Source organism: Piliocolobus tephrosceles, chromosome 14 (genome assembly GCF_002776525.5).
Source record: "Piliocolobus tephrosceles isolate RC106 chromosome 14, ASM277652v3, whole genome shotgun sequence".
Classification (NCBI taxonomy): Eukaryota; Metazoa; Chordata; class Mammalia; order Primates; family Cercopithecidae; genus Piliocolobus; species Piliocolobus tephrosceles.
In genome coordinates this window covers 11327416-11353582 of record NC_045447.1, presented here as the reverse complement: position 1 = coordinate 11353582, position 26167 = coordinate 11327416, and the positions used below count along the sequence as shown (strand labels likewise).

The window sequence follows — 26167 nt, the reverse complement described above, 5'->3', positions numbered from 1 at the left end:
AGCCTGGGCCTGAACAACCCCAAGAGAGGCAGGATCAGAGCCCCAAGTTGGGAGCACACACACGGTAGAGAAAGTCCCAGCATCTTCTCCAGACTCTCTGGACCCTTAGCAGGGCTGCTGCCCAGGCTCGGGTTTATGTGCCCTGGAGGGGTGTGAAGGATGCCCAGGATATTTGGTGCCACCAGATGCAGGTGGCTCATCAGACTTGTGAAACACACACACATACACTGTCCCCTAGTGATGTGAGCCCAGGCTTTGCAGTCAAGCCCGAGCTCCGCTGTTTCCTGGCTTTGTCGCTTTACCTGTAATCTTCAGTGGCCTCATCCACAGAATGAAGATAATATGAGGACTAACCTTCTCGGGTTGTTGTAATCCTGAGTAAGCTCATGCCAGCCTGTAAGGTGCTCTGCTCACACTAACGTTGTGAAAGTGCGCTCAGTGTTGGCTGCTTCATCTTTATTGTTTAGTGGTTACCTTTTACTCATATTCCAACTGGCTCTCAGTGACAGGAGCTGTCCACTGCTGTCCAGGGAGAGGTCGGCGGGGTGGGGGATCGAGGGGAACCCAGCAGCACTTCCTCCCACTGGTTTATGCTCTAGGTCATAGCACCCTGGGTTCTAGGCCACTGCAGTCTTGGACAAGTGACTTACCCCTTTGGGCCTCTTTTTTTTTTTTTTTTAACCTATAAAATGGGATGATGAAACCCTTCTCCGAGGAATGCTGGAATGTCAAAAACAAAATACTATTTCGAAGGCACTCAGCTCAGAGTCTGATGTGCCGTGTTTGTAAGGGGGTGGCTGTTGCAAGCTGCTACCTGGTGCCACACTTCCCCTAGCCCGTTGACCTGCTGAAGCCACTCTCCTCACTCTCCAGTGCCAGGCCAACCTCTGTAACAGCTCCTGGTGGACACAGGACCACAGAGCCCATAGGGCCAGTGTGGCAGCCTCTCATGAGCCCCGCCCAGTAAGGCTCTGCCCTGATTCCTGGGGGGACTCCGGGCTGCTTGCCTTTTCCAGCCTCTCCTGGCTGCATTGTACAAGCCGGACCCTGCCTCCAGCACCCCTTGGGGCCTCTGGTATCTTAGAGAGACATGCTGGTTGATTCTCGAGGCCTTTGGAAATGCTGTTATCTATACCTCAAGACAGTCCTGGCAGAAACTTGATTTTCACAGGGTTTCCATAAGCCCAGTATTAAAATATCTCTTGCAGTCTTCCAAATCCATTGCCTTCCATATGTGGCAGGTGCCACCAGCAAGGGTGGCCAGAAGGAAAGCTCCTAGTGCTGGTCTTGTCTCTACTTTGTCATCTCTGACATTCTAGAACACCTTCCCCCTCGGTCAGCATTGCTCCTTTTTTAGATGCTCAGTCACCTACACCTGACCTGTGGGGGAGGGGGAGGGAGCAGGGCAGGGTTCCTATCAGAAGACTGTAGGAGACAGCAGTTGTTTAGAGCTACAGAAGGAATGCTAGCAAAGACTAGCCTATTGCTTTGGGAGATAGTGCCAGAATTCTGGAGCAAAATGGAAGTGGTGGTCCGTCCTTCCGAGTCCCCTCCAAATTAGTGTGAACAAGAGGCCTGTTTGGCCTTTGCAGCCTGTTCAGTTCAATAGCCTTAACAGGATGAGCCACGTCCCTGGACTTCTCTAAATGCCAAGAAGTCTCCATGCCACACTTGTTGCTCTTCAGACAGCTCTGGAATACTCATCTCCCAGTGCCCCTTATTGCTGCCTGATTCCATGCTGGAGCCACTGAGCAGGGAGAGGTGGGAGAGCCCAGGGTCAGGCACAGGGTGGTGTTCACCTTGGCGTGAGCCAACTCTGCCTCTCCCTAGTGGCTCTGTCCATCCACAGGCCACATCCTAGCCTCACCTCTGCCTGAGAGTAGCAAGGCCTCTGTGAAGTTCTCCTTCCCAGGCCCCTCGCTCAAGCCTTAGACATTCTTCCCCTCGTTTTCGTGGTCTGCTGCTGCTTATCCTGTTGGGCTCGGGGCGGCCTTTATTTCAGCTCTTGACTTCTTTATGGCACTCACCACAACTTGTCATTATTCTCTGTCTGGTCACTGGGCCTGACTCATTCCTCATTGAATCTTCAGCACCTGGCATCATGCCTGCCTTTTGTAGATGCTCAATTTTCATAGGGTTTTTGGAGGAGAGGGATGGATGGGTGAGTGGGTGGGTGGATAGATGGGTGGATAAAGAGCCAGGCTGCAGCTCTGGGTGGGCCTCTGGTGTACACTGGTCCAAGTGTGGAGGGGGTCCTGGTGCTGCAGCCTCATGACTGAGGCTCAGAGGGCCCCCCTCCTCCCTGGTGCCTCCAGCCTCACCTCCAGCCCAAGCGCTCATCTGCCAGTCTGGCTCTCCCTAGCACCGGCCATTCAACACGCCTGCAGGCTGCTTCCTGCCAGGGCAATGGCAACAGAGGCTTCCTCTTCCCCTCCAGGCATCTATCTGACCCAGCCGGTCCCTTCATTTCACCACCATCTGCCCCACTATCTCCTCCCTGAGGAAGAGCCCAGGGCCCTGCCTCCGCCTCAGCCTCAGCCCCAGCCCCCAGCCCAGGTCTGCACTGAGTTACACTGGCTCCCCCTGCTAAGGTTAGGGAGAAGACCAGGAGGTTGCAGACCTGGAGCCGGTCTTAGACAACTAAAAGTGCTAACTGGGGGCCTCAAGAATGGAGTCACTCACTGGGCCCTGGGGCAGGAAAGGCGGCACTGCATTTCCTGGCCTCTTTTGACCCCTGACTGTCCTGGAAGTCAGCTGGGGAGCCAGGAGCCAGGAGCCAGCCCTGGCCCAGCCTCCTCAGGTACAGCCTCCTTTCCCACGATCCACCCACACCTCTACTTGGCTCTGTTGTTTATTAGCCATGTGAGAGCCGAAACCAGCGAGCCAGCCAACCTCCAGCATCAGAGCTCTGGCAAGGGACAGAATGGACCCCAGATGGTTCACATGAAGAGACTTTAATGAACGGAACCAGTAAAGAATGGCGAGGCACCCATGGTCTGGCCCAGGGTCCTGGGGAGGTTGGAGTCCTAGGCTGAAGGGCATGGGAAAGAAGTGTTACCAACCCCAGGGATGGCTGAGTTCTGGAGGGTGATTGGCTGTGCAGGGTCTGTGGGCAGGGAGGGGGAAGCAGGAGGGAGCAGAGAGAAATCCCTGGCCTCTCTCTCCTCCAGCCCTCAGTCTGCTGCCAGAGCCTTTCCTTGGCCAAATCCAGTAGAAAGCTAGGGGCAAGGGGTCCAGGAGATGCATCTCAGGGGGCAGCCTCCCCCGACCAGAAGTGGCAAGTGGGCGGGGCAAAAAGTGCAACCGAATTGTGCAAACAGACTACTCAGCATACTGCCAAGCCTCAGTGTCTCCATCCCTCCTTCACAGGGTTGTGTTGCTAGCACAGTGCCCAGCACAGAACACACGTGGTAGGTGGAACTTGATCGTGGTGATGTGATTATCATAATTGTCAATATTGTGATTCTGCCTGATTCTGTGATTCATCACTGAATCAGCCTGCAGCTTTTATCTAAACATCCCTGCCCCGGGGAAGCCTTCTCCCCACTGTCACCCCCACCCCGATCAGGTCAGGCCCTGTAACAACCAGGCCCTGGCAAACTGGGGGACAAATCCGCCCTCTGTTTTCATATGGGCACAGCCACCCCTCTTGGGTTGACATATTGCCTGTGGCTGTTTTCATGCAGCAGTGGCAGAGTTGAGTGGTTGGGACAAAGACCCTGTGGCCTGCAGAGCCTGAACTATTTACTATCTGGTTTTTACAGGCACATGCTAGCCCCAGCTCCTTCCCGCAACTGGCCCTCATGCCCCTCCGTGGCACTTCCCTCAGCAGTGATGGCACAGTTAGCTGTGTGCTTATTTGCCCATGTCTGTCTGCCCTGCCAGACTGAAAGCCCCCTGAGGAAGGGCCCAGTCTAGAATTCCTAGAGCCCAGGACAGAAATCCCTCCATCAGCCACAACTCTTCAGGCTCCTCGCAGGTCCTGTAGGCACCTGGTCCTCGGAGGCAGCTCCAGAGTGGGCCGACTGCTGACTCGGCACAGCCTTGGGAGAAGTGCTGATGCCAGCAGTTTTCCACAGCAGAGCGAGCCCCAGCTTATAGGAGTGTTTTCGACCAATTTTCCAAATCCCTGGCTTCAGCCCTGGAAGCAGGATGTGAAGGTTTTCATTGATCACCAGAGGATCGAGGAGTGCCTGGAAGGCTTCAGACACACTCGGGGGTCCCAGCTTCCCACTAGCAGCCTCATAAGACAGAGAGCGGGTGCTGCTGCAGCTGTGGGGCAGCCTGGGGTCCTGGGGAGGTGGAGCCAGAGGGGCAGCTCCAGGGAGGCCTTTCTGGACCTGGCAGCCAGACTGAGCTGCATGGCAGGAGCCCGACCAGACTGAGGGACAGGAATGTGCCTCTTGCAGTCCCAGGAATGGGAGGAACGCAGGCTTCCCCAGCTCCTCAGGAGGGGGTTTAGGCTTCAGTTCGGTGCCCTTTCCAGTAGGCACATCCCCCCACACCTGTCAAGGAGGAGCCCGAAGACATGCTCATTCGTTCATTCACCCAAGACTTCCGGGCCAAGGGCTTGCTATGAGCCAGGTGCCCAGTGAGAGAAGGCAAGAACCTGCCCCCCAAAGTTCACGTTTTAGTAGGGGAAACAGGCAGCAAAAGCTGCCAGGGGCAAGGACGGGCACACTGAGGAACTGAAAGGAGGCAGTAGGGGCAAACCAATGTGACGGGCGGTCTCTCTGGCCCTCTTCTAGGCAGCGCCCGCACCTCTACCCCTCTACCCAGCCCACCTGCCCTGGCATTGACAGCGGCCCAGGTCTCGCCCTCTGAGGCCTTGATTCACGTCCGAAATGGTCTGTGGGCTGAGGCTGCCCTTTGTCTCTGGGATGGTCCCTGCCCCCCACAGAGAGCCGGCCCCCACTTTCCACCGCTGCAGAATGACTGTGTGGGCAGATCCATACCAACAAATAGGCTGTGAGAAAGGAAATGGAGAAACCTTCTCAGTTTCTGTGTCTGTGGAGAAAAAAAGGCCAAGAATGCCACGTTTTCCATTTTCCCTCCACATGTAATGTTTAGTTTCTATAAATGAACTAATATTTTCCTGGAGAGAAAAAAATCATAAAGAACGCTGACCCCCAGGGAGGGCAAGTAATGTTTGTGTGTACTTTGGAACTGGTGAAGACATTTCCAGATTTTGTTAGTCCCGCCTCCACGTGGCTTTACCAACTGACAGGTTTTTTCGGAAGATTTCTGGGCAGCACCGCAAGTCCAGGAAAATCTTCGGCCTTGGCCTCTGGTTTCTGTGCTCACACTGTGAGGACTGCTCTCTGACACACCTGTGTGTCTCCCTGTTGTATTGCCTGGTGGTAGAAACCACCTCTGGAGTCAGGCAGAGCTCAGTTCAGAGCCTGGCTCCAGCAGTTCTTAGCTGTAGGCCCTTGGGCCATTGGTTTGATCCCCCTAAGTCTGTTTTCCTATTGGAGAAATAGGAATAGGAATCTTCACACAGACATACTTCACAGGGTCTCTGGGGAAGTCCCCTTAGTCCAGTGCCTGGCATACATTCACCTCTTGAGAGTGTTAGCTCGTGGCCTCCCAAGCAGGCTCTGGTACCGTCCAGACATCGGGGAGTTGGTAGGGGGACAGAGGGAGCTCCCGCTGGGGAAGTCACCAGCATACCAGTACTGCTGTCACTCACGAGCCACCCCAGAACCTAAGGGCATGAAACAACCATTTTATTACATGCATAGACTGTGTGGGTCAAGAAGCTGAACAGGGCTGGGGCTGGAGCTGGAGTCACCTGGAGCCATCTTCACTCACATGCTCAGTGCTCGCTGCCAGATGGGGCTGGGGCTACAAGTGGGGAGCGTGGAACACCTACCTGTGGCCTCCCACTGTGGCCTGGGCCTCCTCACGGCGTGGCAGCTTCAGTATCAGCAGCCTCCTGCAGGGCAGCTGGCTTTCACCCAGAGCAAATGGCCAAGGAGAGCAGGGTAGAACCTGTATCACAGAGCCCTCATGAGCCAGCCTCAGAAGTCACGCAGCCTTACTGCTGCCACACTCTGCTGCTCAGGGCAGTCACGAAGGCCTGCAGATCCAAGGAGAGGGACGTAGACCCTACCACTGAATGGGAGCAGCATCAAAGACTTTGTGGATGGGTTTCGAAGCCAGCACCTCAGCTGTTCCATGGGAGGGAAACAGAGAGTCCAAGAGTTGCATAATACCAGTGATAGCAGCTGAGCTGCACTGAGCATGTACTCTGCCAGGCACCATCGTAAGTATTCTCCTGTGCTCACTCAGTGACCCTGACACAGACACTGCAAAGTGGGGCCAGTGTCATCCCCATTCTACAGGTGAAGATGCAGGTGCTCGCCCAGCCTCATGCATTGAGGAAGTGGCAGAACCAGCTGCCAAGCCCAAGGCTCTGGACAGCCTCTGGGCTCTGTCCCTGCAGCTCCATGTATCTGTATAGTGCAAGTAAGCATTACATTGGCATGTCCTTGACTTTCCCGCAGTCACTTTTGAGACATACATTGTCCCCAGTTGGTCCTCAGAAGGCAACTTCCATGTAAGAATCAGAACTCAAAACCTGATCTGACATTAAATCTAATCTCCTTGTCTCAGCCTGGTTGCGGTGCTTCAGGCCTGGCTGCTTGTGGCAAGAGAGCAGGGGTGTTTGGCCCTTCTCCCTCCCTAGGTCTTTCTCATCTCTTTGGCCTGCAGCAACTGGGGGAGAGGTTACAGTGGTAATTGGAGCATAGGGTGATATGGGCCACATCCAGGCAGGGAGTTGGCCAGAGGTGAGTTTGAGTCTCGCCTCTTCTGCTTGACCTTGACGTGACAGACTGCTGAGATGGGAGGCTCCAAGAACAAAGGAGATGTGAAATCCCAGAGTAATGGGCCACAACTGGCCTCCTATCCCTGGAGCTCCTCATGCAGGGCCCCTCCCGCCCATCCTTTCCGAAAATATTAACGGGCAGAGAGAGTATGTTTCCCCTGCAAATCTCATGTTTAGGGGCTAGGCATGGTGGTTCGTGCCTGTAATCCTGGAACTTTGGGAGGCTGAGGCAGGCAGATGGCTTGAGCCCAGAGTTAGAGTTTGAGACGGGCCTGAGCAATATGGCAAAACCTCATCTGTGAAAATAAAATAATAAAAAAAATTAGCCAGGCATGGTGGCTTGTACCTTAGCTTCCTGAGGCCCTCACTGGAAGCAGATGCTGGCAACATAATTCCTTACAGCCTGTAGAACCATGAGCCAGTTAAACCTCTTTTCTTTCTTTCTTTCTTTCTTTTTTTTTTAAAGACGGAGTCTCGCTCTGTCACCCAGACTGGAGTGCAGTGACGTGATCTGGGCTCACTGCAACCTCTGCCTCTTGAGTTCGAGTGATTCTCCTGCCTTAGCCTCCCGAGTAGCTAGGATTACAGTTGCCTGCCACCATGCCCAGCTAATTTTTGTATTTTTAGTAGCGACAGGTTTCACTATGTTGGCTAGACTGCTCTTGAACTCCTGACCTCAGGTGATCTGCCCACCTTGGCCTCCCAAAGTCCTGGGATTACAGGCATGAGTCAGCACGCCCAGCCTAAACCTCTTTTCTTTATAAGTTATCCCACCTCGGGTATCCCTTTATAGTAATGCAAATGTACTAATTCATAACCCCACTCCTAGTACCTATTTTCTGTGTTAGGCCATTCTTGCATCACCATAAAGAAATACCTGAGGCTGAGTAATTTTTTTTTTTTTTTTTTTGTTGGGGGGGGGGCCCCGTCGTGCCGCCGGGCTGGAGTACTGTGGCTGGATCTCAGCTCACTGCAAGCTCCGCCTCCTGGGTCCACGCCATTCTCCTGCCTCAGCCTCCCGAGTAGCTGGGACTACAGGCGCCCGCCACCTCGCCCAGCTAGTTTTTTTTTTGTATTTTTTAGTAGAGACGGGGTTTCACCGTGTGTTAGCCAGGATGGTCTCAATCTCCTGACCTCGTGATCCGCCCGTCTCGGCCTCCCAAAGTGCTGGGATTACAGGCTTGAGCCACCGCGCCCGGCCAAGTAATTTATTTTAAAAAGAGCTTTCATTGGCTCACAGTTCTGCAAGCTTTACAAGCTTGGCACCAACATCTGCCTGGCTTCTTGTGAGGTCCTCAGGAAGCTTACAGAAGGTGAAGGATGGACAAGCATGTTACATGGTGAGAGCAGAAGCAAGAGAGCCAGGGGTGAGGAGAGGGGAGGTCCCAGACTTTTAAACAACCAGATCTCACGTGAACTGAGTGAGAACTCACTTATCACCAACGGGATGGTGCTAAACCATTCATGAGGGATCTGCCCCCCAATCCAGTCACCTCCCACCAGGCCTTGCCTCCAACACTGGAAATCACATTTCAACATGAGATTTGGAGGGGGCAAACCATTTCACAGGGCCTTCTAGCTGGCAGCTGATATCGCTGATGCTTCTTCTCCCAGGCACTTTCATGGGTATTTTAGAGATTCCACAAGTCCCTTGACCCAGGCAGATGCAAGTCTATTTGGGGGACCCCTGCAGCCCCTTCCATGCCCCCCACAAAGTCTGGTGCCCACTGGCAGCTTCCTGATGCTTGGGTCCCCTCCAGCCCTCAACTCTGCCAGCTTTCCTCACACGGGCCACCTCGGTCTACAGGAGGCTGTACCTGTCCTCATTCTAACAGACCTGTGAGCACAACAGACCTGCCTGTGGCCACCACTGTCTTCTAGCATAGCCGTTTGGCCTCGTGAGGCCTGAGTAAGGCACAGCAGCTCCCTTGGGTCTCCTGACTGCTATAGACATAGTTCAGCCTCCCCAGGGGGTCTGTGGAGACTCCCCCCAACTATGTGTGAGTAGAAAAAGAGTCCCGGGGCAAGGGGTAGGCCCTCTCTCCACATGCTCTTCTCTCCAGAAACATACTCTATCTGCCTGTTTATATTTTCAGAATAGATGGGCGGGAGGGGCCCTCTGTGAGGAGCTCCAGGGATAGGAGGCCAGTTGTGGCCCATTATTCTGGGATTTCACATCTCCTTTGTTCTTGGAGTCTCCTATCTGTCACGTCAAGGTCAAGCAGAAGAGGTGAGACTCAAACCTACCTCTGGCCAACTCCCTGCCTGGATGCGGCCCAACTCCTCACGAGTACCAGCAGCTCCCCCAGCATCTGCTGCTCCGCGCTCCCTGTGGCCTAGGAATCTGCCCTAGGACGGGTGATTGGATGCCATTTACAGAAAGAAATGATCAAGGTCAACCAGGTGCAGTGGCTCACACCTGTAATCCCAGCACTTTGGGAAGCTGAAGCAGGAGGATCGCTTGAGCCTAGGAGTTCAAGACCAGCCTGGGCAACATGGCAAAACCACATCTCTACAAAAGTATAGAAATTATCTGGGCATGGTGGCGCGTGCCTACAACGCCAGCTCCTCAGGGCTTAGGTGAGATCGCTTGATCCCAGGAGGTGGAGGCTGCAGTGAGCCACGATCGCACCACTGCGCTCCAGCTTGGATGACAGAGTAAGACCCTGTCTCAAGAAAAAAAAAAAAAGAGAATGAACCAGGCCCTCTGAATGATGTGTGAGACAGTTCTTGGCTGTCGGGGAGAACTCGTGAGAGCTGCATGTATGAGAAACAATGTGTGTGAATGTGAAAGTGACCAGCTCCCAGGCTCCACTGTGAAACCTGGCCAGAGAAGGGTTTCAACACAGACTTTCTGTGCAGAGGGGCCCCAGTGTCCTGGAGAGACATGGGGTCTGGCAGACCTGGAGAGGGCCTGAGTCCTTGGGAACCGGATTCTCAGCATGGGCAGGAGGGACACTGAGGACACTGAGCCCCCTTCACATTAGGCGAAAGTCACCCTGTGCACCAGAGGCTCAGAGTGGCACCTGCAAGAGCACCCAGTTGCACAGTTGTCAAGCCCCCTTCTCCAATGAGAAAACGTGGGCTCCGAAGGATGAGACTCGACCGTGAGCTCCCAGCTCAGCGTGGGGCAGAGGCTGGACTGGAACCCAAGTCTTGTGACTCCAAGCTGAGTAGTTTCCCTTCTGCCACAGCTGCCTCCCATTAATTTCCGATGTGCGATACTTGGAAAGTGCCTCTGTGAGCGGCAGCAGGGCTGCCAGGCTGCTTAAATGGGGCAGTGCTGTCCCAGGCAGGCCACTTGGATGCTGCCGGAAATCCGTGGGAACGAGGCTTCCCGTCCCAAACACACGTCTTCTTCTACCCAGTGGCCTCCAGACATCAATCCCAAAATGCACTTCTCATCATGTCCCCAAAACCTGACAGTACCATGGATACCACTCCACTGACGGTCACCCCAAGTCCCCCTCCCCCCATACCCCTAGCCTGTGGTGTCAAGTCTTGGTGTCAAGCAACATCCAGTTGCTCTCCAACCAAAGCAAACTTTCTAGGGTACACATCTGAATGCATCAGTGCCCCTTCCTAAAAATCTCTACACCTTCCCCTCATTGAACTCCAGGCTTCTTCAAAGGCCCTGCTCTCTGTCACCCCGAGTCTGTGCACATGCTCTTCTGTCTGCGTCCATCACTGCTCCTGCTGGAGCTCTTGCACCTGCCTGGACATCAGACCCTCCGGGGTCCCCTCTGTGTACTCACGTGCACCGTGCTCAGGGCGATCCTGTTCACTGACTGCTCACCCGGGCAAGTTCCTGAACTCTTCCCCCGTCCAGTTCTACATCCTAAAAGTAAGATAGCAACAGTACTTGCATGGCAGTGTTAATGTGAGGCTTAATTAAGATCAGGTGTACAAAGCATTTATCACAGTTCCTGGCGCTTTGTAGATGCTCAGTAAACATTAGCTACTGTCATTATTACCATCGTTATTGTTGTAGTTATATTATTGGTATAGTTGTTGCCTTTACCGTATTTATTATTGTTACTATTCTCATGTAAAAGTAGATGTCTCTCCTGGTCTAATTACCTGGCTACTTCTCTCTCTCCCACACTTGACTAGAAACTCATCTTTCTAATCCAGTGTAGTATCTCCAGCTCCTGCCCCAGGGGCAGGCCCAAGGTCAGGGCTCAGGAAAAGTTTGTCACATGAAGGAGGGAGGGATGCTGTATGGTTTACTCCTCACAGGGAGGCTGTCAGTCAGGGTCACCATTCCTGTTTTGCAGATGTAGAATTCAGGTTCAGAGGTGTGAGGTGACTTGCCCAAGGTCACTTAGCCTGCAAGTGGCAGACGCAGGTGGGGGCCCAGGCCTGTGTGCCTTCAGATCCTGAGTCTTTGCCATCACTCTTCATCATCCTGTCCACCTCCAAGGCCGTTGTTAGGAGGCTCTGGGCTCCTTTCTCTTCCAATCAATGAGTGGCCTGTTGGGCAGCCTGTTGCTTTCTTGAAAGAAATGTAATGAAAACCAGATTTTTTTTCAACATGATATCTCGTTCCCCACAGAGACTGTCAGTTCTCATATGTTCCAATAAAACTGCTAAAGAAACAGCCACTTAAAGAGCTTTAAAGATTATTCATGGAAAAATTATGCTGAGGAAAAACGGAGCAATCCTCTGAGATAGTCAAGCCACATGGTCAGTTTTTCCAGCTGTCCGTGCCATATCGGGGCTGGCAGCAGGAACTGTACTCTGCTCAGCCAGCCCAGAGCCCTGGTGCATGATGACCACCCACACCCTTGCCCCTGCCCCGAGACATGGAGAAACAAACTTGCCAGCCACCAGCTCACAAGCGGTCCCAGAAGACACGTGTCCCTGGTGCTGTCACGTGGTGGCCACCCCAGGCTTGGCAGGGCAAGAACATGAGGCCTTTCAGTAGCAGAGGGTGTCACTTACTGGCAGGGAGGCCCCCCATCCCTGGGGCGCAGTTGAATGGGAATTCTTCTGCTTCCGCGTCAGACCCAGGCTGTTGGTCAACAATGCAGAAGAGGGGAGGAGCTGAGACCCAGAGCAGGGGGAGCAGCATCAGCTTTGAAACGGCGCCCAGGGAAGCTGCAGGCTCTTCTGCTGGGCCCCCCACCCTTCCTCCAGTTGGGTCAAGGGGCATCTGAGGCCAGGCATGCCTCCCGGGGCCGTCCATAGCCGAAAGAAGAGGGGGCAGATCCAGGCCTAGTCCTGCAGGGAGAGTCAAGAATTGAATGGAAGAGACCAAGGGCAAGTCCAGTGGGTCTGGGAGAGACTGAGCATGGGAATCGGAGCTAGAGGCAGGAAGCACATGGAGACAGATGGGAAAACGAGTCAGGCAGGAGTGAACAGGAAGGGCCAAAAGTTACCAGAAGAGACTTGGAGCTTCCAACTGTGTGACTGCAGAGTGCCTCTGAGCCTTCCTTTAAAATGGCGGTGATAAAAGTTACTAACCTCATAGGAGTCAAAGAACAGGAGTTTGCAGTGTTGACTCAAGTCTGGCCCACAGTGCGTAATAGATGCTAATTCCCATCACCTTCCTTTCCTCAAGGGTAGTAACTGGGTCTTACCCACTACAGACTTCCTGGAGGAAGTGTCTCCAGTTTACTAGATCACTTCAGATATGGCCACCGTGTTCCTCCCTCCTCGTGTTCTGACCAGCACCTGACCTCTGAACAGTTAGCCTTCCTCCCCAGCCACCACAGGAGTGCCACACACCTGGGATCAAGTCCTGCCTCCAGCGTGTTGCAGCTCTGTAAGCCCCACTTTCGGATCTGTAAAATGGGGCTACTAAGAGTTTCCACCTCAGGTGTTGTGGCACAGGTACAGAGCACGGCGCCGGGTGCATCTCATTAGGTTATAATTATCATCATGATTGTTACTACCACAACACCAGGTAGCCTTGGCGTCCACTTCAAACCACAAGGGAGGAGCAATGCAATTTGACCTTCAGAAAACACTTTTCTGAGTCAGGGTGGGAGCCAGAGTGACTCAGGCAGTGAGACTGTAATCCCTCGCACACGGCTGCTGATAAACAAGGCAAGATCCACCCTCTACATGGATTCGTTTCTTGAGCAATATGTGCAAAACCAAAACAAAACAGGATGGTTTCCATTCTTCCTTTTCCTCGCTGGAACAACTGCACGAGATGTTTCCTTCGGAACAGAGCCTGCCTGTATTGCAGCGCTTTGAGCAGAGTTTCTTCCCCGGGCTGCACAGCCAAATCACCTGGAGAGCTTTGGCTGACGGCAATGCCCAGACCCACCTGTGGCCCACAAAATCAGTCTCCAGGGGTGGGCCCAAGAAACTCCATTTTTAACACTCTCTCCAGATGGTTCTGATACATTCTTTGGTTAAGAATTAGAGCCTTTTTTTTTTTTTTTTTTTTGAGATGGAGTCTCACTCTGTCACCCAGGCTGGAGTGCAGTGGCGCAATCTCAGCTCACTGCAACCTCCATCTCCCAGGTTCAGGTGATTCTCCTGCCTCAGCCTCCTGAGTAGCTGGGACTGTAGGCACATGCCACCATGCCTGGCTAATTTTTTGTATTTTTTAGTAGAGACGGTTTCGCCATATTGACCAGGCTGGTCTTGAACTCCTGACCTCGTGATCCTCCCGAGCCTCAGAGAAGCTGATGACCACATGGAATCCCTTGCCAGGAAAATGCACACATACAAAAGCTTAGCTGCACTTTCAGTCCTCTGTACACCTCAAAGGCCTTCCATACACCTCTCCTGGGTTTGTGAAGTCTCGGCCAAGAACCTTTACTTTAGAGTCACACCTCTCCAGTTCCGTTATTGTGGCTTGGTCTGTCAGATCCTGTTCTTGAGATGCTATCTGAAAAGCAGGAACTGGGGCCTCAGAGAGCCTCCCCTCTCTCCTGCCATCAAGCTAATTTATTTAGGCAGCTGCGCCAAGAGTCAGTGTCGGGTGGTGGGGTCTCTTTGTTAAGGTTCTTTGAACTGCAGCAACACAGACAGACTCTGGCTGACTTCAACCAAAAGAGGAACCATTGGGCTGGGTGCAGTGGCTCATGCCCGCAATTCCAGCTGAGAGCCTGAGATCGGTGGATCACTTGAGGCCAGGAGCTTGAGACCAGCCTGGCCAACATGGTCTCAAAACCCCATCTCTACTAAAGAAACCTGTCTCTACTAAAAATACAAAAAAAAAAAAAAATTTTAGTCAGGCATTGTGGCGTATGCCTGTAATCCCAGCTACTTGGGAGGTTAAGGCATGAGAGTCACTTGAATGCAGGAGGTGGAGGTTGCAGAGAGCCAAGATGGCACCACTGCACTCCAGCCTGGGTGACAGAGCAAGACTGTCTCCAAAAAAAAGAGAAAAAGGAACCATTGGCTCACAAAAACCAAGGAAAGCTGAACAGCCAGGCCAGGGATACACTGGGTGTCAGGAACAACTGAAACAGAACTCTCTTCCACCTTGCTTTGTGGCCTCACTCAGTGAGGTTACTTTCTTTTTCTGTCACCACAGATCAGATTCCCTCACCACAAGCAGGGAAACATGGCCATCCTTATTTCTCATTCATCAAACAGAGATTGTCCTCAAATGCTTTCTAGGCTCCAATCCAAAAATCCTGGGGAGGGTGTCCACTCATAGACCCATCAGCTGGGGCCAGAGGCGAGGCCGCTTTGGACTGGCATTGCCTCCCCTGTCTATATCAGTGGGAGGAGAATGTGCTTCCTGAGAAGGTGCCTGGCAGGTGGTCCCAGGTGTCTGCTCCATGCACTCACAAGGCCTAGACTTGAACCTAACCCCATCGCCAGCCAGGTCCTGGATGCATGCTTGATGCCTACCCACTGAGCTTCTACTACTCTACTTGCAAGTTGAAGCTAATAATATAGACCTCAGAGGAGTGCTGTGTGGACTAAATGTGAAGGCACTGCAGGGTCAAGGCAGACACAGATGACACACTCAAGTTGGGTGGTTGGAAGAGAGTTTCAGAATGGGGCTATTTACAAAGATGTGGGCAGAGTATGAGGACCCCAAAGGACAGCTCAATACCCCAGGGTTAGAAACAGACTGCCACCTCTCAGGAGTGACCCGGCAGGGAGAGAGCCAGAGGAGGCAGTGCCCCAGCCTGCTCCCCATCAGCCTAACCCAGTGAGGAGCCAGAGGGAGCCAGGGAGCCCACTGACCTAGCCCCATGTGCAGCCCCCTGGTCCATGGCACAGGGTGGAGAAGGGTGGAGGGCAAATCTGGAGAGGCAGATGGAGATTGCAGCACAGCACCTGGCACAGAGTAGGTGACCACTATTTTTAAAGTAGTCTTACTTTAAATAATGAAATAGTTAATGCATAGGGAATACCCATTGTCCCCACCATCCGTATTTAGTAGCAGTTAACATTTTGCCAGGTTCACCACATATTTCTGTAAGTAATAATACTGCAGATGGAGGGAGGGCCCCTTACCCCCATCCTGCCTCATTTCCCTTTCCTCCCTACAGGTAACTGCTGTGCTGGTTTGCATTATTCTTGTGCAGGTTTTGTGTTTTACTGCATATATACTTATGTGTAAACATATATACTGTTGTTTTGTGTGTTTTAAAAATTTGACCTAAGTGGCATAATGCCATAAACATTATTTTGCAACTTACTCTCTCTACTTAACATAAGTTTTGGGGTTTGTTTGTTTGTTTTTTGTGACAGGGTCTCACTCAGTTGCCCAGGCTGGAGTGCAGTGTCATGATATCAGCTCACTTCAACCTCCACCTCCTGGGTTCAAGCAGTCCTCCCACCTCAGCCTCCTGAGTAGCTGGGACTGCAGGTGCATACCACCATACTGGGCTAGGTTTTCTATTTATTTTAGAGATGGGATTTTACTATATTGCCCAAGCTGAAACTTAAGTTTTTACGATTTATCTATATTGATACCTATAGATGCAGTTTCGCCTTCTCTTTGTAAAATTTGTTGATCAAATAAACCACAGCTCATATATCTATTTCCCTACTGATGGGCATGTAGCTTGTTTCAGCTTTTTTGCAGTGACGCACAATGCTACCTTGAGCATCCTCGTATATGTGGCTCCTCGTGTATATATACAAGAGTTTCTCTAGAGTAAAAACCTGTTCCTCCACCTCTGCCAATGCAATACATTGTCAAGCTAAATTTTTTATTGTTTTTTACCATCTGTTGGAATAAAAAGATATCTCCTTTTGCTCTCATTTGCATTTCCATTATTACCAGTGGGGTTAAGCGTCTTTCCTTATTGTTATTGGTCATTTGGAGATTCTGTTCCTTGGGTTTGCCTTTCATATCTTTTGCTTGTTCTCTCTGTGTGGTTTGCCCTTTCTTAAAGATATTTGAAGTTCTCTGTATATCTGAAAGCTAATCCTGTGTTGGTGTAGGGGTGACACATACCTTCTCCCACACTATGACTCACCTTTTAACACTGATTTTGATGTCGTTTTTGGTTGGTGGTTTTGGTACAGACATTTAAATGTTGTCGAATTTATTCACCTTTTCCTTTAGCATTTGTGTTTTTTCTTTCTTCCCTTTCTGCAAGATTATAATGATTGTCTGCTACTTTTTTTCCCAGTAGTTTTGCGTTTCACATTTGTCACATTAATCCACTTGATTAACATAAGGCAGGACTCTAATTTTGTCTTTTTCCGCAGAAACCCAGTGGTTTTGCCCCTATCCTGAAAAGTTCCTCCTTTCCCCACTGACTGGTAATGCCACCACCAACAGGAAGCAGGTCGGGCTCGCAGTTTGTAGTCACTGAGCTGTGTCTGCATCCATGCCTAGTACCACACTGTTTAAATACTACTGCTTTAGGTTTTGTTCTGCCATCCAGTAGGGCAAGTCTTGCACTGTTTTTCTTCAGAATAGTCTTGGCTACTTTGTTCCTTTTCTTTTGCATCAGGATTTTTTTTTTTTTTTTTCTTTGAGATGGAGTCTCGCTCTGTCGCCCAGGCTGGAGGGCAGTGGCATGATATGGGCTCACTGCAAGCTCCACCTCCCGGGTTCACGCCATTCTCCTACCTCAGCCTCCCAAGTAGCTGGGACTACAGGCGCTCACCACCATGGCCGGCTAATTTTTTAATTTCTAGTAGAGACAGAGTTTCACCATGTTAGCCATGATAGGTCTTGATCTCCTGACCTCGTGATCTGCCCATGTTAGGTCTTGATCTCCTGACCTCGTGATCTGCCCATCTTGGCCTCCCAAAGTGTTGGGATTACAGGCATGAGCCACTGCGCGCGGCCCCCATCGGGATTTTAAGATTGGCTTAAATGGCCAGGTCAGGAAGAACTTTGAACACCATGTCATGGATGGTTTCAAGCAAGGTGGTGACATGGTCAGCTTCACGTTTTTCAAATACTTGTGAAGCTGTGCTTGGGTTAGATTTTAGAAGATCAGACTGGAGGCAGGAAGACAATAAAATATGGGGGCCCAGACCAGTCAGTGACAAGAGAAGTGGGCAGGGAGGGGCTGTGCAGAGTCTGGAGGCCCTGGTGACTGTGCAGCAAGTGAGGAGGGAAGGGAGGAGAGAAGAGCCGCATTGCCATGTGGGAGGAGCCGAGGGCGGGCTCCCATCCCAGGCCAGGTGACTGGGTAACGCACAATGCCTCCAGCCAAGGCTGGAAACAGAAGAAGGAGTTGCAGGCTCAGCCTCAGCTGTTCTGCACTTGGTGCATCTTAAGAAAGGGCAGATGGAGGGATAGTGCCAAGAGGTGGATATATGGGTCTCAGGCTCAGAAAAGAGGACTAGGGGACTGGGCCAGGCCTGGTGGCACCATCCTGTGGTCCCAACTACTCAGGAGGCTGAGGTGAGAGGGTTGCTTGAGCCGGTGAGACGGGGATGTTGAGGCTGCAGTGAGCCGTCATAGCGTTACTGCACTCCAATCTGGGTGACAGGGCCAGACCCCATCTCAAAAAAAAAAAAAAGAAGAAGAAGAAAAGAGGACTGTAGTCAAGATTTAAGAGTCATCAGCTATCCAATCAAATAAAAAACAGGAGCTGAAGAGGGAAGCCTGTGTAGACAACTCCAGCATGAAGGGTGTTAGAGGAGGAGGAGGAGCTCATGGAGGAGGTGGTGACAGAGACTGAAGAGGCACAGGGAGAAGCAGGAGAGTGTGGCATAGCGTCTGCCAGGGAAGGAGGGCATGTTGAGAAGGAGTGACCCCGAGCACCAGGTACCAAGGGCTCTGGGAGATGCTGACAAGCCTTCATTGGTTTGGCAAGAAGGAGGTCAGTGGACGTGTCATTAGGGTACAGAAGTCAGAGCTGAGTGACTAGAGGAGCACAGACCTCCATTTGCTGGGAAAAGATCCAGTGAAGGACCTTGGCTTACAGGAAAAGAGAGACTAGAGCTTGCCTATAGGCTGGGGGAAGGAGTCAGAGAGAGAAGGGGAAAGTGAGGCAGTGAATTCTCAGAGGAGATGGGTAGGACCTGAGAGAAGAGATGGGCCCCGGCCTGGCAGGAAGGCCAGTGTGAATGGAGGTGTGCGTGGCCACTGCAAGGGTGGCTGTGAGAGAGGTCCCACCTGACAACCAGTGTTGTCACTGAAGTAAAGAGTGGCAGCATTGGAAAGGTTTGGGGTCTTGGAGTTGCCTGGGGGCACTAAGGAAAGAAGTGACATTTTGGAATGTTATTGAGAATAAGAAAACTGGCTAAGGCCTAATAAAGGGATTGGTGGGGGCGGGTGAAGGAGAAGGTGCCTGTGCAGAGTGGGATTGGGAAGGAGAGGGGACGGCAGAGGAGGCAATTCATGGGAAGTGAGCACTCAGCTGGCAGCAGCCACCCCTGGTACCTGGGCCAGATAGCCAGAGCTAGGCGAGCCTTTGGAGTCACCTCCCTTAAAGACATCCCTTCGCAAGCCAGACAAACTAAAGAGTGCCACAGTGGCCAGGGTCACATTCCTCCAGACATAGCTGAAGATGTGGCCAGCATGAAGGATTCAGCCTCAGTCTCTGTGTATTGAGTGCAATGAGGTTTGCACCCCTAACTCCCTGGCTCTGGTGACCTGTTAGCCCCATGACTGGGTTGAGAAGGACATGGTAATAATTACCATAATAAATTAAGTATGAGGGCTAAAAACTATGAAAGTCTACGTACGTTACCTCATGGACTTCTTCTGACCACCTGCAAGGTGAGTTGAATCATTCCCACTTTTCGGATGAGGAAACTGAGGCTCAAGGAATAAGTTCAGTAACCTATCCATGGTCCCAGGTAGCACATGAAAGACCTAAGATCTGAACCCTATCTGTCTAGCTGTGCTCTTGCCCCTTTGTGTTTAATGAGTACACAGAGACCAGAAAGTGGCTGTATAAGAGCTCAGGGAATGGACTTGGTGTTAAAAGACACACATTTTTGTTGTTGTTGTTGTTGAGACAGAGTCTCACTCTGTCACCCAGGCTGGAGTGCAGTGGCACAATCTCGGCTCACTGCAACCTCCACCTCCCGGGTTCAAGTGATTCTTCTGCCTTAGCCTCCCGTGTAGCTGGGATTACAGGTGTGTGCCACCATACCTGGCTGACGTTTGTATTTTTAGTAGAGACGAGGTTTCACCATGTTGGCCAGGCTGGTTTCGAACGCCTGACCTCAGGTGATCCACCTGCCTTGGCCTCCCAAATTGCTGGGATTGCAGGCATGAGCCACCACACCTGGCCTAGAAGACACACTTTGAAGTCTCATCTCTGTTGTTCACCAGCTGGTTGTCCTTGGGTAAGTCATGCCATGGGGAAGCAGGGCCAGGACTAGGCTGCTTATCCCCATGTCCATCCATGGTGCCCTCCCTTTGGCCAGGGGGTGCCATGCACAGCAGGACATTGACCATCCTGAGAGTTGGTTGGCAGCCTTGGGGAGTCAATTACTATATGGAGAGTGAAGGATCAATATCTAATGAGTAAGAAGCTGCAGGGCTCCTATGAACTTTGCCCCATCTGTGACAGCTGGGCCAGTTGCTGTACTCCAAACCCGGGGACCGCCTCCACACCCCAACCCAGCCTGCACAGCCCCTCACCCTCCCATCATAACCCCTGTTGTTGCTCTCTCTGCTCTGTTTGCAGGTCCCTCTGCTGGCTCTGTTTGTGCGAGGTTCAGCCGGAGGCCCACCTGTCCTGATACGTCTGTTGCTGGCAGCCTCCCCACACCTCCAGTCCCCAGACACAGGAAGAGCCACAGCTTAGGCAACAAGTGGGTGACTGAGCAAGCCCTCCCCCGGGCTTCAGACCGTCCTGCACATGGGCCTGGGCACAGTGCAGGGAAACACTTGCTGACGGGGTCCCTCCCCTGCCCTGTTCTGGGAGTTGCTGATGAGAGCCCTTGGAATCCTGGCCAGTGCACTTTCCTGAGGCTGGTGTGAGCTTGGGAAGAGCTGAGGGGCACTGTGGCAGCACTGAGTCCACACCACTGACAGGTGTCTCAGGTTCAGCAGCTGGTGGAGGAAGGGTGCAGGGAAGGGCAGGGAAGTAGCAGTGACATTCCAGAGAATTTGCCCAAGCCCAGTTAATGACTCATGGAAAAACCCCAAAGTCCGGTGGACACCAGTGATTGTCATCCAGGGCGGTGTTCAGTTTCTCATGGCATCTGCCTACAGAGCAGTGAACCTGCTGGCTCATCAGCCCTGTGGGGCCCAATAGCTGGGGGACATGTGTGAGTCCTCGGCATGGCTGGGGCAACTGTGCCTGTGTCTCCAGGGCATTAGGCAGAGGCTTCCGAACAGATGAGTCCCTTCCTTCCTTCCTTTCTTCCTTCCTTTCCTCCCTCCTTCTTTCCTTTCCTTCCTTCTTCCCTCCCTCTCTCCCTTCCTCCTTCCCTACCTGCCTGCCTACCTACCTACCTACCTACCTACCTACCTACCCACCTACCACTTCCAAGGCACAAGCCTCAGCCCAGCCCAGGCAGGCCCTGGAGGAGCTCCAAGGCTGGAGGAGAAAGAGTTGCGCTCTGAGTGTTAAGCAGCCCTCTGTGCTAGACACTCTGCACATGCCTGTCAAGCATGATCTCCCTGAGTACCCATGCAGGCCTCTGAGGTGGGTGCTATTATTACATATTTTGAGAATGAGTCTAATGAGGTTCAACAAGGTGAAGTTCCTTGCAATGGTGGAAAAACATCGGAGCAAGGGCCTGGACCAGGTGCATGTGACTCCAGGAGCAGACATCCTGGCTACAGGCCCACTGCCGCTCACCTGTGCGGCCTCATCACTCAGAAGCAGCATCTGCTCACTCGAGCCTCATAGCCATCTGGGAGACAGGCAGGGCAAGTATCGTTATCCCCATTGGATGGATGGAGAAACTGAGGCTCAGAGAAAGGATGTGACTTGCCCAAGGTCATGGCATGAGAGAGGACAGAGCCTGGGCTGTACCATGGCTCTGGGTGGAGGCCTTTTTCCTGCAGCTGCACCATCTGCTCCAGCCCCCAGGCAGGTGTAACCACTGTCACTCCATAGATAAGGAGCTTTGCCTTCTTTCTTCCTTTCCGTTTTCCAGTATGATGTGTCAGTTGAGTGTAGTTGAGAGTAAAAGTGCGACATTCCCATCGGAGAAAGCAAGGCACCTACTGGACGACAGTGTCCTAGAGTCCCGCAGCCCCCGAAAGGGCCTGGCCCTGACCTCCTCCTCTGCTGTCACCAATGGACTCTCCCTAGGTAAGCGTCTCCGGCCTGCACATGATAGGCTGGTGGGCTGTAGGCCCAGTGTGTGCTCTGTGTCTGTCTCTGTGTCACTGTGCCATGCCCAGTGGCGCTATCATTCTGGGGGACCCAGTGGCCCCTCACCTCCCTACAGAGGTGGCTGCCTGCAGGAATCACCCAGAGCCAGAGAAACCCTTGTCTCCTAGCCTTGTGGGCTTCATGAAGAGCCCTGGATCTGTCGTCATCCTGCTGGTGGCATGGCAGGCAGGTAGAAAAAAGCAGCCAAACACTTTCCTGAGATCAGCTGCTATTGGCTGGCAACTCCCTAGACCAGACTGGACCACAGTCAGGCTTCTGTCCCTGAGGGATCATGACCCACAGGGCCCTGCAGGGCAAAGCAGGAGAGGCTGCCAGGGCGGGTAGCTGGGTGGCTACAGGGTTGTCACTGCGCACTTGTCTTCACAATGGGAGCTAGAAGGAGGGAGGATGAAAAGCTGATGTTCAGGGATGAAATTGCATCACTGAGTGGCAGCCAGACATGGTGCTATGGCAACAGAAGAGGCAGAAATTGTGCTGCTGAGGCTGGGATAGGACGAACTTGACATTAGGACTCAGGCTGGTGTTGAGCTCTGGTTGTAGGTCCGTACCCCCGCAGTGTCCAGGTCAGCTGAGACAGGTGGGCAGCACCCTGTTAATACTGCCATCAGGCCAGTGCTCTCTCTGGTTCCTGTTGCCTTTCAGTATGCCTGTGCCTTTGTGGTCTGTGTGTCTGTGTGTCTTTCGGCTTCCCTTAGCAGGGAGTCCTCCCACGGCCGTTGGTTAGACCAGTTGCCGAGCTGGGAGTTGATTTTGTGAGGACTGCAGGGCAGAGGGGTGGGAGGGGACAGGAGAAATGGGCAGGAATCACTCCCACGTCCCTGTGAAAGCAAGTCAGTCTCAGAGGGCGTGGGCAATATGAGTCCAGGGGTCGCCGTCTCCCACGTCCTGGAAGTCTGACAAGCATGTTCTGTGTCTCCCTCTGTCCTCAGAGGAGGTCATCCTGTTTGGAGCCAGTCAGGGTTATACAACGGCTCGGGACAATGTGTCCAGGGTTCTGAGGTGTGCCTTGGGAGAAGAGTTCCAGGTCATGCGTGGGGAAAGGCTGGGCTGAGCAAAGGTGTGCAGATTTCTTCCCAGAGATGCGGCTGTGCTGGTGGGTGGGAGAAGTCCTCTAAGAAGGCATCAGAGTCCACAGTGTCCACATTCTTTGGTCATGGGACCCTCTTCCTTGGAATGGGACCTGGGTTCTGAGGAATGCCCTCTGGGGAATGCCGGCCCAACAGCACTCAGCAGAACAGCTGTTTTATATCCAGAAAACTTTCTGAGCTGTGCCTGAGTCCAGGCCTTGCTATTCCTGAGACAGAACACGGAGGCAGATGCAGAGCTGTCCAGCGTCCAGATGGGAGATCACAAGGTTGTTTGGTTCCCGGCTCCTCAAGTTGGGGATTTGAAACTGTTTTTCTGTTTGGGGCCAAAAGCCCTGATTAAGTGGCCATGTGTGCACGTGCCCTGTTGGGAGCTGGGCTGGTCCTCCCCTCTGTGATGAGGGCCATTACTCAGACAGATGCCAAGGGGCCTGGGATCCCCTCCCTCCTGCTTTCCCAGTGCTCGGCCTTGGTGCTCTTTCAGGCAAAGAGCGCTGAACCTCAGAGCCTCTGAGGTCTGAGAGACAGTCCAGAAGCATTGCGTGTGGATGCTTGGGTGACAGGAGAAAATCTCTCCTTCAAGAGGGCTTACAGAGCCTGGGGGAAGCAGGGTCGCCCATTCAGCCCAGAGGGACAGGCCTGAAGGAGAAACAGGTAGCAACACTGTGGGACCCAGCCCCTCTCTGTGACCCCACTGACCAGGGGTTTGCAGGGGCTCTCCCTTGAGGCTTCTGTCTAATGCCAGGTACCTGCGCTGTGACCAGTGTCTAGTCAAGCCCTGACCCTTGTGGAAGAGGAAGAGGTGCTCATTTGGCCTCACCAGGTGAGGCCTGTTCTAGTCCTGGCTTCATGTGGGCCAGAAGGGAGGCAGTGGTGGAGCCAGGTCAGGCCCAGAAGACCCAGACCCCAGCGGGCCAGTGGGCAGTTAGCTGCGGCCCTCGGGGGCAGTGGGAAGCTCGTAGAGGACCTGCCTGGAACAGTGGGATGGGGTGGTTCTTTGACCCTCCCAGAGCAGAGTTAGAACAAGCAGCAGCAAAAACTCGAGTACATCGAGGCTCCCAATGTGAGGAAGCAGTTTCTGTGGCACTTCTGTGAGCTCAGGGGCCTGACCTGGGAGAACGGGCCCCTCTTCTGTGAGGCCGTTGTGCTCATTGACCTGTGTTCCTTTTCCAGGCAGTAGTGAGAGCTCAGAGTTTAGTGAAGAGATGTCTTCAGGGCTGGAAAGGTGAGTGTGGCCTCAGCATGGCCTCCCTCCCAGGGGCGGTGCTCAGGGCCGAGGGAGCTGAAGACAGGCCCCGGGCAGGGACGGGCCCTGCCCCACCCACCCCATGCTGGCCTCGGTGAGGCTGCTCTGTGGCTCCTCCAGCAGCCTGGCCGGGGCAGTGCTGACTAGGAGGGAGGATGGAAGAGCAGGATGGGTGTCGGGGCCCCAGCCCCCATGCTTTGAGCAGCCCCACACCTCCCCTGATCCAGGAGTCTCTTCCTCCAGCACAGCTGCAGGAGGCCTGGGAGCAGATTTGGTCAAAAGTGTGGGTTCTTGAAACCGGAAGCCTGGGAAGTGGCCTGGTCTTGAGATGGGCATGTGGCTCCGCCTGGTGGGGTCTGAGAATATTGCAGCCTAATGGCCTCAGGCCTTGGGTATTTATTGACCCCTACCCTGCTAGGCGCTGGTGACAGGGAAGTGGCCACAGCCTCTGCCTCCCTTGAGGATCCCTTGAGGATCCCAGACTTCGGCTCCTGGGAGAGCCTGTCAGTCAGGGCCCCAGGCCTCCTGCTCAGGAATTCCCATCACAGAGCTCCATGTACTGGTGTTTTCCTGTGCCAGGAGCCAGGTGATCTCTAGGGAGGCAGGGGACACTGTGAAGGGCGTGCCCCCACAGCCATGGCACTACGAGGGGTGAAGGGCATCATGGCGACTCGGGGTCTGAGGGGAGGCTGGAAACATCCAGTGACACAGAATGTCCAGGAAAGGCAGGTATGCACCAGTATCCAGGGCCCTGGACGTATACACACACATGCACATGCACACCCACCTATACACGCCCTACACACTCACATATACCCATGCACACACTGTACACTTGCGCTCACCTATGCATGCAGTCTCACATACAGAGGCTCACGCTCACACATGAGCTTGTGTACATATTCACATAACCACACTGTCATACATGTACATATGCATGCATGCATGTACACTCTCACACATTTGTGTGCACACACACATACATGTGTGCATAAGCACTCACATGCACACACACACGCACACACACTCCTCCTCTGGCACTGAAGCTTCTCTCCTCAGTCCCCGTAATCATAAATTGAGCAGAGAGAAGATAAGTGCTGCCTAGCAACTCCTCCCAGGGCAGAGGGGCTGTCTGCTGCTCAGTGCTCTTGGTTGAGCACGGCCTGTGCCAAGCACTGTCCTGGTGCTATTTGTGCGTGGATGTACCAAATCCTCAGCACTCCTGCACAACAGCCAGTCGTAGTGTCTCCGTTTTGTTTTGTTTTGTTTTGTTTTTTTGAGACGGAGTTTTGCTCTGTCGCCCGGGCTGGAGTATAGTGGCGCAATCTCGGCTCACTGCAAGCTCCGCCTCCCGGGTTTACGCCATTCTCCTGCCTCAGCCTCCCGAGTAGCTGGGACTACAGGCGCCCGCCACCTCGCCCGGCTAGTTTTTTGTATTTTTTAGTAGAGACGGGGTTTCACCATGTTAGCCAGGATGGTCTCGATCTCCTGACCTCGTGATCCGCCCGTCTCGGCCTCCCAAAGTGCTGGGATTACAGGCTTGAGCCACCGCACCTGGCCAGTGTCTCTGTTTTATACATGTGGAAAACAAGGTTCAGAGAGGTAAAATGACTTACCTGCTCCACACTCTGGTGTGGACAGAGCTGAGCCACACCCAACAGCCTCCTGACCAGTGAGCCACCTCTTCATCACTGCTGCACAGCTTGGCCAGATACGGGGACTGCCCCATATTGATCAGTCAGTCTGTCTGCCTGTGAAACCCAAGATGGGGGGTGGTGAGGGAGTGACGATATACCAGCCCTCAGAGGCTCTCTCTTTTCCCTCCCCACCTGTCTGGGTTGCTCAGGCAAATGGGTCAGTAGCTTTCACCCTGGGAGCCACCCCAGCAGTGGGAAGGAGAACCAGACAGGCACAAGGGCAGACTCCAGAACTCTCAGCACCAGTCAGGGGACTCCTGGGGACACCCTGAGGGAGAGGGCTTACAGGCAAGCCAGCACCTCCCCTGGCCTCAGGCCAATGAGAAGACATCAAATGGCAATCAGAGGCACAGATCCTGAATAGCAGCTAGACCTGGACCTGTTGTTCATTCATTCATTCATTCTTTCTTTCACTCGCTCACTCCTTCATTCACTCACTTACTCATTCAGTAGCTATTAAGCAACTGCTCGCTGCCAGACACCACACTAGTTACTGAGGGTGTAGTGGATGTAGTTCCTGCTAAGTACTCATGACTGAGATTAGAGCTTCTAGGAAGGAGGATGGTGAGGGAGAGTTCCTTGTCCCGGGGAGATGATGCTGTTTG

The 26167-nt window shown here is 53.1% G+C and overlaps 1 protein-coding gene across 12 annotated transcripts in view; it reads left to right on the top strand.

Annotated features, from left to right (window-relative positions):
• The window catches only part of RALGPS1 (Ral GEF with PH domain and SH3 binding motif 1), a 306693-nt gene that overhangs the window by 258079 nt on the left and 22447 nt on the right, over window positions 1-26167 (top strand). For 6 of the 12 annotated variants that reach the window (XM_023217125.1, XM_023217126.2, XM_023217122.1 and 3 more), the window contains one exon: window positions 19870-19996. In XM_023217125.1, coding sequence (XP_023072893.1) covers window positions 19870-19996 — 127 coding nt within the window. Of the gene's footprint in view, window positions 1-19869; window positions 19997-21292; window positions 21451-23792; window positions 23845-26167 lie in introns of all 12 variants that reach the window. The other 6 variants (XM_023217119.2, XM_023217118.2, XM_023217117.2 and 3 more) reach the window with 2 other exon arrangements.